Source organism: Aptenodytes patagonicus, chromosome 4 (assembly GCF_965638725.1).
Source record: "Aptenodytes patagonicus chromosome 4, bAptPat1.pri.cur, whole genome shotgun sequence".
Lineage (NCBI taxonomy): Eukaryota > Metazoa > Chordata > Aves > Sphenisciformes > Spheniscidae > Aptenodytes > Aptenodytes patagonicus.
Window position 1 is genome coordinate 32,166,480 of NC_134952.1, and position 13,355 is coordinate 32,179,834.

Consider the following 13,355-nt stretch of genomic DNA (forward strand, 5'->3'; position numbering starts at 1 on the left):
AACCAATTTACACAACCCTTTATTAATAGTTCTCTGTAAAGACACTGTAGAAAGCATTCATTTAAATCTCTTAAAAAAAATGATTTGACAATGGTTGATTTGAACAGTACACACTTCATCGTGGAACTCATACTATACCTGTCATTGAAATTTAATAAATATACACATGTAAGTATATTCTCCACTTTAGAATACAAGTAACTCCTACTGACTTCAACGGAGTTTAAGTATATGCTTGGCTGAACTGAAGGCGAAGGAGGGCCTAGGCTCACAAAAGATGAATATTCAGTTTATACAAACTATAGTAAATAGGTCACTACTACCAGGTATATGCAGTGCAGGCTATGTGTTCAGAAATCAAGTTAAAAGTTAGATTCAAAAAAGGGCTTGGGTTACCTTGCCACGGCATAGAAACCTCATCAGACTAGACAAACACCAGTCCGATGCATGGAAGAACCAGGCACAGGCTAGGAAGGAACTTGAGGGCACAAGCTAGGCTGGACTCAGAGAGAGGAATACATTCCTCCCTCAGGGAGACAAGCATGTTATTCCAAGCTGCAGACTATGGCACCTTACCACAGTTTCTCCCAGTCCTGCAAGTGTTTGAAGCCGAACTACTGACTTTCATTTTCTTACTACGCAGGTCAAAGCACAACGTTCAGATCCAAACCACCTGAAACATGTTCTTTAATGAATCGGAGCTGGGAAATGAGGGGGGACAGTGAAACTTCCGGATGGGTGCTGAGCAGCCATCCTCCTTCAGTCAGTACAGCAAGTTGACAAACATCCCTTTACCTACTCTGGACACTGCCTGGTACAAAATGCTACCTGAGAAGTCTGCAAAGAGCTCCTCTTGCCTACAGTAAAATAGGCAAAGAGGTAGAGAGCACCTGTGAGTTCTTAGTTTACAAATGTAAACAATAAAAAGGAAGCAGCCTAACATCTTAGTTGTTCTTTTTTTCCTGTTATATACAAATCTAGGCAATAAACATAATCATTTCTACAACCAACAACAAGTTTTGTTCCCCATACTACCGGGGAAGAGAAAACCTCTCCTGGAAGCTTATCTACTCCTTCTGCTGTTCCACTTTTGGCATTCAGGATCCACACTTTGCCATCTGTAGATACTGCTGCCAAAAGAATTTTGTTCTTTAAGTCATCACTTTGGAAAACGAATGGTGTTCCATATACACTTGAAGTGGCTTCAAATTTCCACAGTAAATTACCTTCCATGTTACAACAGTAGATAAAGCAGTCATGGGAGCCAAAAAATATTTCTTGCATAGTTAAACTTGAGATGCATGGAGATGAAAACACCGGTCCATTAGTGGAAAACTGCCAAACCTACAGAAAGAACATAACCACCCATTATCAAAGGTTGTTCTCATTATCAGTTTGACAGCAACTGTAATTTTTTAATAGACTAGTTGTTGACAGGAGAGCATTTTATTTCAAGAGCATATGAGATTTCAGTGAGGGCTGGTAAATACTTGTCAAATTACAAGATAAGGTTTGCACATGGAGTAAGGGATAAAAGACTCATAAAATAGATGTGCAAGAGTTACTACCTTCTGTGAGGCCCATGTAAAGATGGCCAACTTGAGAAAAGGATATTCTTGGGCTGTTGTACCACAATTAGTAATGAACTTTGAGAATTCTGTTAACATGCCACTCTGCCAAAAAGGCAAATACTCCTCTTGTAATATAGATTTCCTCTGCTCATGCTAATGATGTGCAGATCCCTCCTCAAGAGAGTATCAATTCTGCAACACTGCTTCAAGCAGACAGAGAGCAGGGCATGGGCTAATACATATTTTATAATCAGAAAAGGCTTAGGAATTGCCATGTATACTGCATCTCAGGCAAACAAAGAGAAACAGTGTCAGTTGTTTTAATACCAGGTACAAACCACATTCATCTCTGAGGAACTAAAAAAATATTCTCATTTAATTCAGTGTGAAGGTTGACACATATTTTGCCAGAATTATGATTTGGCATATCTCTGCGGTGATGTCAATATCTTTTGATAAATGCATAAACGCTTTAAGAAACCTTTACTTCTAAGTTGCCACCATCTTACAGAAGAGATGGCTTTAAACATGCTTGAAAAACTCCAAAAACAAAACTATACCATTTCATTTGCTGGCACTACTCTTGACCATTTACTTTGGGTGTAAGCTCTGAACTAGAAATTCTGTTACTGCATCAAGCAACTTGAGAGTTTGCGGTTTTGCCATGAACTACATGGACTACCCTAGACAAACAGTTTTTCTACTTTCTCCTCTTTATAACAACAGACAGACTCTTCTATTTGGTTCACAGAAAGGTATATGTTAATCATTAAACTTCAGAAAACAGTATTAATAAAGCATCTTATTCAGGGTTTTGTGATGAACAGAAAAAACCCAACACCTCCACTTTTACCTTTTCTCCAGAATGACTGTAACAATATAAGTTTCCATCCACACACCCAACACACACGTACTTCTCATTGCAGTGAGGAGAGGAGAAGAGTGGTTTTCCCAGGAAGCTTTTCCAGATCTTATTCCCCGTCACCTGTAAATGGCAGCATAGAATATCTGATGCTTAACACAACTGTAAGAAGCTGCACAAAACCCCTCCTTCACAGCTTGACCCAGCCCTTAAGAATTGGGGAGAAAACCAAAAATGCAAAGAAAAGCAGGCTTCTCCCATTCAGAATTCATACCAGAAGCAAAATTACTCTTCAAATCTTATTCCAATAAATGTTTAGTGTTTTCCCTGGGATACTCAATACCCCTGTTCCACCCTTCTCTTCCTCCCCCTAAGCAAAATAATAATGATAATAGTGTAGTAGTAGCAGTTTTAATAAAATGACATTCTTTTTTTATTCCATTCCCAGCTCCTCAGTATGTGACGAGGACCAATGAAGAAGAGAATATCTTGAAAGCAAGTCATATTGATTATGTCATAAATTATAAATACTGTAGGAAATGCTGCAACCCACAATCTATGATTGTCACAATAAGTTCCTAATGTAGCCTGCACATTCCTAGTTTTACAAATAACCACTTGGAGTTACAGCTGGGTTTCTCAACTACCTCTTACTCAGGATTACGGGGCTGGGGGGGAATCTGTTTTTTCTCAGCCACAGCCCACTAGAGCTGCAAAACCATACACTGGTCTAACACTAGGTTATTACTGAGGAAACTTGTAGTTGGTGGGAGGTAAAGGTGGTTAGGACTGATGCTCTGGGTTGTGCGAGTACAAAAACATGAACAGCTGCTCCGAGTGACTGTTCCTTTTATCAGGCAGGACCAGCTGTAAGCCAACAATGCCTCAGAAAACCATGAAATTGCTCCACATCTATCGAGAATGCCATTTCCCCAGTGCAGAGTCCAAGATTAAGGGGGACAGCTCTTTAAATGACTACAGGGAGGGAAACAGTAAGAGGAATGTTATTCTGTTCTGATTTCAGAAAGTTCTGTGTATTTTTTTTTTTTTCCCTAAACCTACTGTCAAAGGGGGTGGGGTGGGGAAATCTAGACATGCTCTTACTCACTGGTTTAACTGCTAAGGTAGTATATGGGAACGAGAAAACACTGATTCCAACTGTGACCTACAGTCAGCATGTAAATTCAAGCAAGTCACTTCAGTTCTCTATCACTAGACAGCTTTCTGAAATACAGGAATTATTATGGTAACCTTGTGTATAATAATAAAACCCTCAAGTGAAAAATATCTTATGGTAACATATGATCATCCAGTTCCTTTCATCAGAAAAGTGATCTTAACTTCAGAAATGCATTTTGGTTTCATTTAAATTTGAGATTGGGATCAAAGACAATGTGTAAGCAAAGGTACATACTGGGTTTACAGCCAGTAACAGTCCTCCTAGTGTAGCAACATAAAGATGATGTGGAAATGAACTTAGACAAGGAGATGAAAACACAGCTCCACCTTCGCAATGTAACTTCCATATACATGCCTTTTTCTGTGAGCACAAGAAAAAAGGTAAATAAATTTTTCAGTTGGAGTTAAAGCTCATCATGTTTACAAAGACCTTCGAATGTCAAAGCTTATCAAACACTGCATTTACTCAGCAAATACTAGTTAAGAAGTGAAGATATAATCTACACGCTGTTACAGCAACACATATGCCACTGGCTACTTTCTCTTCCAATAAATAAAAGAAATTCAGCTAATGAAGAGGCACTATCTGCCCCTCTTACTTTCCATCTCCCTTCATCTACTCTTTTAGAATGCAAGATTCTCTCTCCACCATTAAGCCATAGTTATATTTGTAGGTGGGCACCCTATTCTGAAACACCCACAGAGAATTTAGTAACTAAAAAACTTAAGATTTGGTTTCAACCAGGACTAGTAGCACAAGAACATCACTCCACAGCTGAGACCACCACTAAAACTATTTACTACCACATAATCCTAACCCCACTTCAAGCAGGCCTAACTATTTCAAAACTGTAATTGTGGACTCCTGAGAATACCAACACCAGTGGAGCTTCATCTGGTGTACTACAAATAGGGTCTAAGTTGGATATTTATTCTTCTACACATAAAAGTTAGTCAGTGTTCTTACATAAATATCCAAAGCGTACACATGTTGGTCATGTGATCCTACGTAGACTAGTCCACTGGAAGGGTCTACCACCGCAGAGCTTTTCACAGTATCTTCTGTGACAAAAGTCCAGTGTATTTCTCCATCGCTGCTTTGAAGTACATACACTAAGCCATCATAACAACCTGTGCAAAATAAAATACAACAGGGGAAAGAAGGATAACGGATAATTGTATTTATGGTGTGATTTATGCTGCTAGCTGCATCACTGCTGGAAAGAAATAAGATGACTCACGAGGTAAAGTTTCAAAACATTTTCCAAAGCTCCTCCTCTTCTTTTAGCTCAAAGTCTTTGCTGTTAGTTCATACATTCAAAGTTGATTGTTCTGTGTGTTCTTTCCAGGTTACATTTAGAATATACTTATTTCACTGCCTTTCTATCAAATTTTACAGTAATAATACTAGAAGACATGGAGAGTTGCTGAAAAGGGAGAAGAATGTTTTTTTAATTACCACTTTCCCTGATTTTCCTTTCTGAAAACAAAGATGCTGAAAGAATAAAGTCTGTATGTTTTCTAATGAAAACTGAACTGTAGTTCTAGAAACCGCTTCAGTTCTAATGAAACATTCAATTTTGTTATCAGAGTAAATAGCAATCAAAATACTAGCACAAAGATGGTAACATTAGCTTTGCATAAAAAACCCCCTCACCACCTGCACATCTGTGCTAACCAATGATATATATGTATTAGCTAAAAAGATAACACTAAGATGAATAACGACAATGCTGGTGACAACGGATACGACAAAACCAAAAAACTATCCAAACATGTTCTTTACATTTCCAAAAAGAAGAGTCAAACGAGATAATTAAACTCTGAAAAATAATCTGAGGCACCACGTACTAATTTCTACCTCTATCAATTTTTTAAAAACATTTTAAGACTGTATCACCTTTCCATACTATTTAAAAAAAACAGTTTAAAGGTCACAATCAACCACTACAAAGAAACCGTACACATTGACTATTCCTTAATAAGGCCTTATTAACAAATTGGCATACAATAAAGAACAAGTGTGTATGTTAGATAAGCTCCATCACTGGTTATCATGAAAATTCCTTCTGTTTCTATTTTACAATACATTAGTTCTAAAGCAGATATGGAAGTTTATGGATAAGCGTAGATGGAGGGCATTCAGAGGTAAGAAATGAGATTCTCTGTCATTCATCTTGTATTTAGCAGAAAAAAAAGTTTAAAATAAAGGCTAAAACAAAAGACGTACCAACAACAATGAAATTTCCACACTTAGATATGCAGGCAGAAGATTCAATACGATCTCCAAGGTTCTTCTCCCATTTTATTTCTCCCAAATCTAGATCAATTGCCTGCATTGTACGAGAGTGAGAGCCAACATATACAGATGCAGATACTTCTTCTTTAGATGGTATTATAACCAGTGGTGACGCATCAACACATTTTCTTGTATTTGACTTCCATCTTATGCATAATGCCAACTCTGCCGTTGTTACATGACTACATTCTGCATGGATCTGCTGTACAGAGCAACAGTCGGTTTTATTTGCCTTTTTCATAACTGTTAAAATTCTGTTCTCCATTTCATACCCTTGCGCATGGCTTTTCATTATACTTGGAGTCACTAAATGCAGAAAGGATGGTTGCTGTAACAGTTCCACTCCTACCTGTACTGTGTTATTGGGTTGCATAAAAGACTTGGTGAAATTCATAGAAAAAAAATGATTTCCTCTGCTTAGCGCAATAAATGAAATTAACCCTGAAGCAACTTCAAGACCTCTTTCAGATTTCAGTTTAATATATTTTCCATGGAAGTCCTCTCCACTGTTCCCACTTAATTTTCTTTTCACAACATTGTCATAATTCATTAATTGGTCTTCATCTGGAAACAGAATTTTAAGAATATGTCTATAAACCTCTTCAATCGAGCGGCTGAGAATAACTTCAAGGAGTCCAGGCACAGCTTTGCCTACTAGCATCTCAATTTCATCATAAAATTGTAGAGCCTTTAACGAATCTCCACCACTGTACAGAAATACCGCATCTTTAGAAATTCCGGTGGAATCACCTAGGAGACCCAGAACAGACTAGAGAAAAGAAGAAGGAAAGAGGTAACAGTCCATGGGTGTTACACCATGTCACACACACAAAAACTCAAGTTGGGTAAAATCCACCTGAATACCCAGAAGTCCCCCTAAAAATCAAGTGAGGAAACTCACTACTCTGCAAAAAATCACACAAAACATGTTAGTGCTAATAGAGGTAGTGATGGAACAAGAGTTGGGGAGGAATGAGGAAACAGGGAGTTTTAGTTCTGTGCTACAAAATGTTTTGCTCAATTCCAATTCTGCAGTCTAAGAAATTAAAGCAAATTGTGCTGTATTTTTGTTGGCTGTTTTCAATCTTGATACAATTTATTAATGACAATTTTCAGATAAACATTGATGCCTTTTGATAAAATTGGTTTAGATGCTTTATTAATAAAACTTACATAAACTGGTATCTTTTACTTCTGAATTATTTAAATAACCTACTTATCTACCTACTTTTGAAGCTATAACCCCTTCAATTCATGAAGGATTTTGGATTTGGCATTGTTACTACCATAAACAGCAATTACTATGTCTCCTCTCACTGCACTCCCTGCTTGTTAAATCTGGGTGTGAAGTCCAAATCCTCTGGTTTTGGAAGCCGCTTTCTGCTGTCCATAATAGGTCTAGGGCACATCCCATCCCTTTGGGTTATTATTTCTATAGCCACCAATACGGTAAGTATCAGCACAGGCAAATTGTGTTACTAATTTCACTACATTTACTTGTTCAAGTCCTAGCCACAGCAAATCCCACTTTCAGGTGAAACTTGGAGGTCTATCTTGCGGGGGGGTGGGGGGTGGGGGGTGGGGGGTGGTAATACTCTTTGGCATCACATTTCAGTACCTTGAAAAACAAGTCTTTAGCACAGAAATTTAGAAACAATACAAACAGACAGTCCAAGAGACAATTACGCAACTGTGCCACCTATTTTAAAAAAGACTCTTCAATTCATAATTATATTTAGAAACAAGAAACTCTACTAACACAGTAGCTGTTTTGTACAAATTTTTCATGTCCCAGTTCCTTGTTTCCCTTAGGGATACCTTCTTTGGCATGTGAAGCAGTATTTAAAAAGCTACTGACAGGTTACGTCCTTCCTATGCTAATTGCTTATACCTCATAGCCTGCAGTTTTATCTGAGAGAGAAACATAAATTACTCCCTCTTGGCCACTGCAGAACAACTCTATTTAAGTATTAACTGAACAGAAAGAGCTGTACTGCTTAAATCTATAGGCAGCTAGAATGTTCTGGTTGCATTAGTCATACTTCTTAAAACTGTTTAATTCCTGACACATGCATAATGATCCACTTGCAAAGATAAAAAGGCAGCTCAAAATACTACCTTCCATAAATACTGCAATCTTTCCCACAATTCCTCTGCGCCACTCAGCTTACTGTCACGCCTTCTGGAGTTTAGATGGTTCTGGTAAATCTTGTTCAGTTCAGATACATCAACTTTGCCTTTGTAGAAAATAAAGTACAATTTTTTTCATTGCTCTTTTAGCATTTACACTTCCAAAACTTGCTCTGCCCAAATAGTCACTTTATTCTTGTACACTTCCTTATTCATACTCAACTGCACCTGTATTTTTTTTTTACCCAGTCAATCACCTACACAGAACCCAATAAGGTTTTTGAAAATTTACCCTAGCCTCCCACATAACCCCACTTTCAAGGCCTGATCCATCCCCAGCTCAAGTCAGGGTTCTGTTGCAGACTGCAACAGGAATGACTGAGAAAAGAAATGTGCAGCGTTAATACTAAATGGGTTTTACCACTACTCTTTGACTCTCGAATGAAACATTATCAAGAAAACATACTATGTGGTCATGATTTCCTACTAGGAGTTAGTTATCTAATCTACATATTTAAAAAGCATGAATCAGGTACCGGATTTTGGTCAATAAAAAAATAAAATTTAAAAAAGGAAGAGACACCATTAAAATAAGTGGCAAGGGTACTTAATTGTTTCATTTACCATGTGATGTTAAAGGCAAAGCTTTAATCAGTACAAGCTCATCAGGGACTGCATGAGCTGGTAGACTTTTCTGGAGTTCTTTAAGTGTTTCGCTCTCTTCTAAATCATCTTTGGGTACAACAAACAGGATAAGTTTTTCCTGCTGATACCAGGTCACTGCACAAGCTTCTACCTGACAAAGATCTTCAGCAGCCTGTAATTAAAAAATATTACTCTTGCTTTGAGACGCAGTTCATCCATAGAGTAAAGGGAGTAAAAATGACAACTTTAAAAAGTACACATTTAAAATTTTTATGTCTTGCATTCCTATGTAACATCCTATGAAATACCTTCTCTTGTAGCTAAAGTTTGTACTTCTTCACATAAAAATAAACTCAGAGATGCATGTATTATTTGCCTACATGACATGAATGAGATACACTCCATGACTCTGCCATTCAATCTTGTAGAACAATCACTATACAAGCATTGCAGTGCAACGCTCAGTATTTTTCAGGTGTTTACACAGTTCTCAATTCTGCTGGAAGAAACCATACAATAAAACAGATTTCCAAGAACTCAGAACCAAACTCCTCTCTAAATTATGTGACTAGATTTTTGATAATACACCCTCCCAATTTCTTTTAGACTCCTAAAAGTCATCTGAAAATGAGTAAGTATCCATTTCTGATGATAATGATGTGTTCCTTATCGCTGTTCTTTTATACTGGCATACTCTACCCACTAGATGTTAAATTACCTGCTGCAAACATCCAATATTAAAACGTTTGCCGTGACGTTTAATCTGACTGTCTTTCCGACCCAAGAAGAACAACTTCGCATTCTGCACTCTTACAAAATCCCCTGTTTCTCTCATTGTACCCAGGGGTACAGTTATTTCATCGTCAAGAAAGCAGATTCGTTCTTCACCACCTACACAAGAAAAGATCGTGGTCATATGTATTAAATGGCCAACTGTAAATGAAAATTATAAAGAGTATTTTATCAAATTCTCCTAAACTCTAGCAAGCATTGTAAGAAGTACTAAAAGATTATCATCAATGTCTAAACTTCTGCAATGTACAAATTGGGCTATGCAGTTAATTCAGTTAATACACAGAAATTACTTCAACTGAGAATGTCAAAATGCAAGCAGGAAAAAAAGTCAATATAATGAAATCACAGTCTACAGATAAAATGATGGTAATTTCCTGTTCATCATTCCAACAACCTAAAATACTACCAGAAGGTTCTCAGCCCAATGGGAACTTAAAATGCTATATTAATCTGTATATCAGAGGCAGACACCAAGTAAAATGATCACTGTACTATTAAAACTCAATTAATTAAGGAAAGTATGTTAGAAGATAGGAAATATCAAATAACCTATAAATATTTGTCCCTCGCCTTCTAGAACTGCAGAACCGTTGGTATCTCTGACCTCAACTTTTGTTCCAAGGAGCGGTGATCCCAAAGGTACAGGGAAATCAGTTCTAAATACATTAAAGAGAGAAACAGTAAAAACCTTTCCCTTCTGAACACAAAATAACTGTTCCAGAAATGAGTTAGCATACAGTCTTTTAAAGGACTGGTATTAGAGCAAAAGATGCTTGGGGCTTCTCTCTACAAATGTTTCTTCTTTAAAAACATCTCAATTTGTTCAAAATTAAAAACCTCATCAACGTGCATGGGTTTCATTATCATATACCAAAAAACACAGAATGATGGAAAATAAGGCCTGAATGGACCCTAAAATACCCTGAGAGTAGCCCAAGAGTTTCAGCCAGTTTTTAAGTCCCCCAGGTTGAAACTCCCATCAAGCTCAACCAATTTAAACACGTGTAACTGCTTTCTAATTCATTCTTTCCCTGTCTTACCTAGTTTGAGTTTTTATTCTATTTTATTACTGATGTTGTGGCAACAAGTACAGTTGACTCTTTCAGAAAAGACTGAAATAAAAGAAACTGTAATTTCAATGTCATCTATCTGTTAGACTTCTATTGAGCTGCACACCAACTCCTTCCTTTCCCTTCATTCTCTAGCCTCTTCAAGCACTTGCAGAACCTCATTTATTGAATATATTTCTGAGTGGGAGTAGAGAATAATATATTTTCTTCAGTAAAGCAAAATTTAAAAAGCAAAGTAACTTCAAATAACTTTGGTAATATATGAAGTTAGGCATGGGTTCCAGTTCAATTTCTATCATAAAGTATCATATTTTAACCTAACAGTTCTTGTTCAACTCCTGTTATTTAGGCTGTTGAAACTTCTCATTTTCTCTCATCAGTCAATGAATTCTTTATCTCAAGTTGACCAAAAAGCAGTCAAATTTTGTAAAACGTGTATTTCTGCCAAGTGAGAATGTCCTCCTTTTTTTCCTTCCTCTGGTCAGCTTCAAGAGATAATTACTTGACAAATAGGTATGAGGAAGTATCCCAGATATTCAATGTGTCTGCCCCACACCATGAGGAAGTCCTAACACAAAGACAAAACCAAAAAAAGAGTAGAATTTAAAATTGCCAAACAAAACCCCAAGATTCCTACATATACCACAGAACAGCAAAAATGAAAAACAAACAACACCTCATTTGGAGATTATTATTAAAAGACTTGGGATTAGACGTTTAATTTTGCCAAACTTATCTAAAAAACAGAGGGGTGCAGACCACTAAGGTACTAACTTTGTGCTATTTTTTTCATTTTCTAGCGTTCTCTAGAAACTCTGCCAGTTTTCATCATTCAGCTAGCAAAAATAAAAGCCCACTGTACTCCAACTGTGCTACCAATACTAAGAAACAAAGACGACATAAAATGGTCGGTCCTGGTTTTGTTGTGTCTGGGGCTGCTTACTGTAAAGGAATCCTAATTCCCATTGCAGTGAGGCTTAGACGGAACAGGCTCTGAGGTGAAGGGTGGGAGACAACAGTCAGAGACTATAAAAACTTCCAGCATTCTAACCACACCTCAGTTAGGACTGAAGAACAACACATTATCTCTGGGGCACAGAAACTTTTGAGTAGAAAAAACAGTTTCACTGAGGTGAAGGTAATGTTTGAACTCAGAGGAACTAGAATGAAAATGAGTTTTGCATGATAATTTAATAACACTTTATGACCATCCACCGTTTTCAGTCTTCAAGGGTTTAAGTACCAGGTTAATACATCGTATCATTTGTCCAAAACATCCCATTTCGTAGGACATGTCTAACTCAAGCCAGGGAATAATTACACATTTCAGAGAGCAAATAAAACACTGAGCTAACTGGAAGTACCTTTCACAACCTTGACACTCCTGCAACTCTCTTTTTAAAATACAGTGAACAAAAAAAGTCAGTAATTGAGTGAAAATGGCAGAGTGAGACCCTGGGTCAGTCACTTTGGACAAATTTCTGTCATCCATACTAGTCAAGTAGTATCAGTGGGATCATTTGCTGAATAGTGTATTATCCAATATTAGAAAAAAACCAGTACCTAGTCTCCAGTTAATCGATTATTTGTGGCGTTTTAAACACTGTAGGCAAAAGCACGGTAGCAGTAAGAAGCACACATGTATCTACTGATTACATTTGAAAGTCATCTTTGAGCATTTTTGCTTAAAATGAGTAAATCTCAGACGTAACATTCTGAACTCGATAGAGCTAAGCTGTGAGTACCTCTTTGTTCTGAGGCTACGATTAAGAGTTACAGAGCCCCATTTATTTACTCTCAGACAGCTATGTTAGGTTTCTTCTCTTTGAACATGCAAGATCTCACCGGAAAAGCCTCATGATGAGCAAGAGTATTGGGTAGGAGCCGTTTGCCTGCAGAAGCGCAACACTGATTCAATACTGCCACATATTCAGAGACAGTACACCCTGGACTAGGCTAGTCCAGGTTCAGCCTGTGGAATCACAGGCTGGAATGAGGAAAAGGTCTAGATGCAGAGATGACTAAAACAGAAACCATCATGACACATTATGTGAAACTTAACAGGTCTACAAGCACACAGAATTTCAGACTGCAGTTCTGTTGTTCAAGAATCGCTCAACAACTTTTACTTGAGGGGGCTGTATTAGAGCAAGAGAGAATGGATTAGTCTATTTCTACATAAAAACCAAATGTAACTTCTACCAGCATAAACACTCATAAGGAAACAGGAGACTGAGGTTCTATTTCTAGTGATTTTCATCATTCACATGCCAAGCCATGAAAACAGTAAATTTTCCTACCTAACATCAGCACTAAAAACCTCTTCAGGAATCTTGTAGCAAGTGGCCCAGCTTGACACTTCAGTAATACCATACAGATTAAAAATACTTGTTTTGTTCTCCTTGTGCTTCCAACTTTTCAAGACATTCAGTACAGGAAATGCTTCACCACCAAGGGCTAAGACACGAAGTGAAGTATTTGCAGACAACACTGTTGATTTAATAATGTGAGCTCCAAACCTTCTGAGAAGTGTTGGTGTTGCCTGAATGATACATGTTAAAAAAAAGAGATAAGAAAAAGATCTGTTATATTTTTTCAGTATATGTGTACACCTCTTCCTGCTTTATCACATCCACTGCATAGCTATATTGCAGATGTATTTATCAATCATCTACGTACAGTAGATGGCATCAACCATCAGATACCAGTATAGATCATGCTGGTGTTTTGCGAGATTTTGTTTCTTATGTGAAGCCTTTAATGAGTACTATCAGCACCAATCTATGTTCTTCTGCAGTGTTTCT

At 37.4% G+C, this 13,355-nt stretch overlaps 1 protein-coding gene across 7 annotated transcripts in view; it reads right to left on the minus strand.

The window, feature by feature from the left end:
* The window catches only part of AASDH (aminoadipate-semialdehyde dehydrogenase), a 20,751-nt gene continuing 7,396 nt past the window's right edge, over nt 1-13,355 (minus strand). For 5 of the 7 annotated variants that reach the window (XM_076336298.1, XM_076336294.1, XM_076336296.1 and 2 more), the window contains 10 exons: nt 12,852-13,093; nt 10,031-10,137; nt 9,405-9,577; nt 8,666-8,858; nt 8,030-8,148; nt 5,843-6,680; nt 4,580-4,743; nt 3,848-3,973; nt 2,425-2,556; nt 1-1,344 (listed from right to left, as the gene is read on the minus strand). In XM_076336298.1, the coding sequence (XP_076192413.1) occupies nt 937-1,344; nt 2,425-2,556; nt 3,848-3,973; nt 4,580-4,743; nt 5,843-6,680; nt 8,030-8,148; nt 8,666-8,858; nt 9,405-9,577; nt 10,031-10,137; nt 12,852-13,093 (2,502 nt within the window). In that variant the 3' untranslated portion in view covers nt 1-936. Of the gene's footprint in view, nt 1,345-2,424; nt 2,557-3,847; nt 3,974-4,579; nt 4,744-4,825; nt 5,040-5,842; nt 6,681-8,029; nt 8,149-8,665; nt 8,859-9,404; nt 9,578-10,030; nt 10,138-12,851; nt 13,094-13,355 lie in introns of those variants that run through there. The other 2 variants (XR_012995173.1, XM_076336300.1) reach the window with 2 other exon arrangements.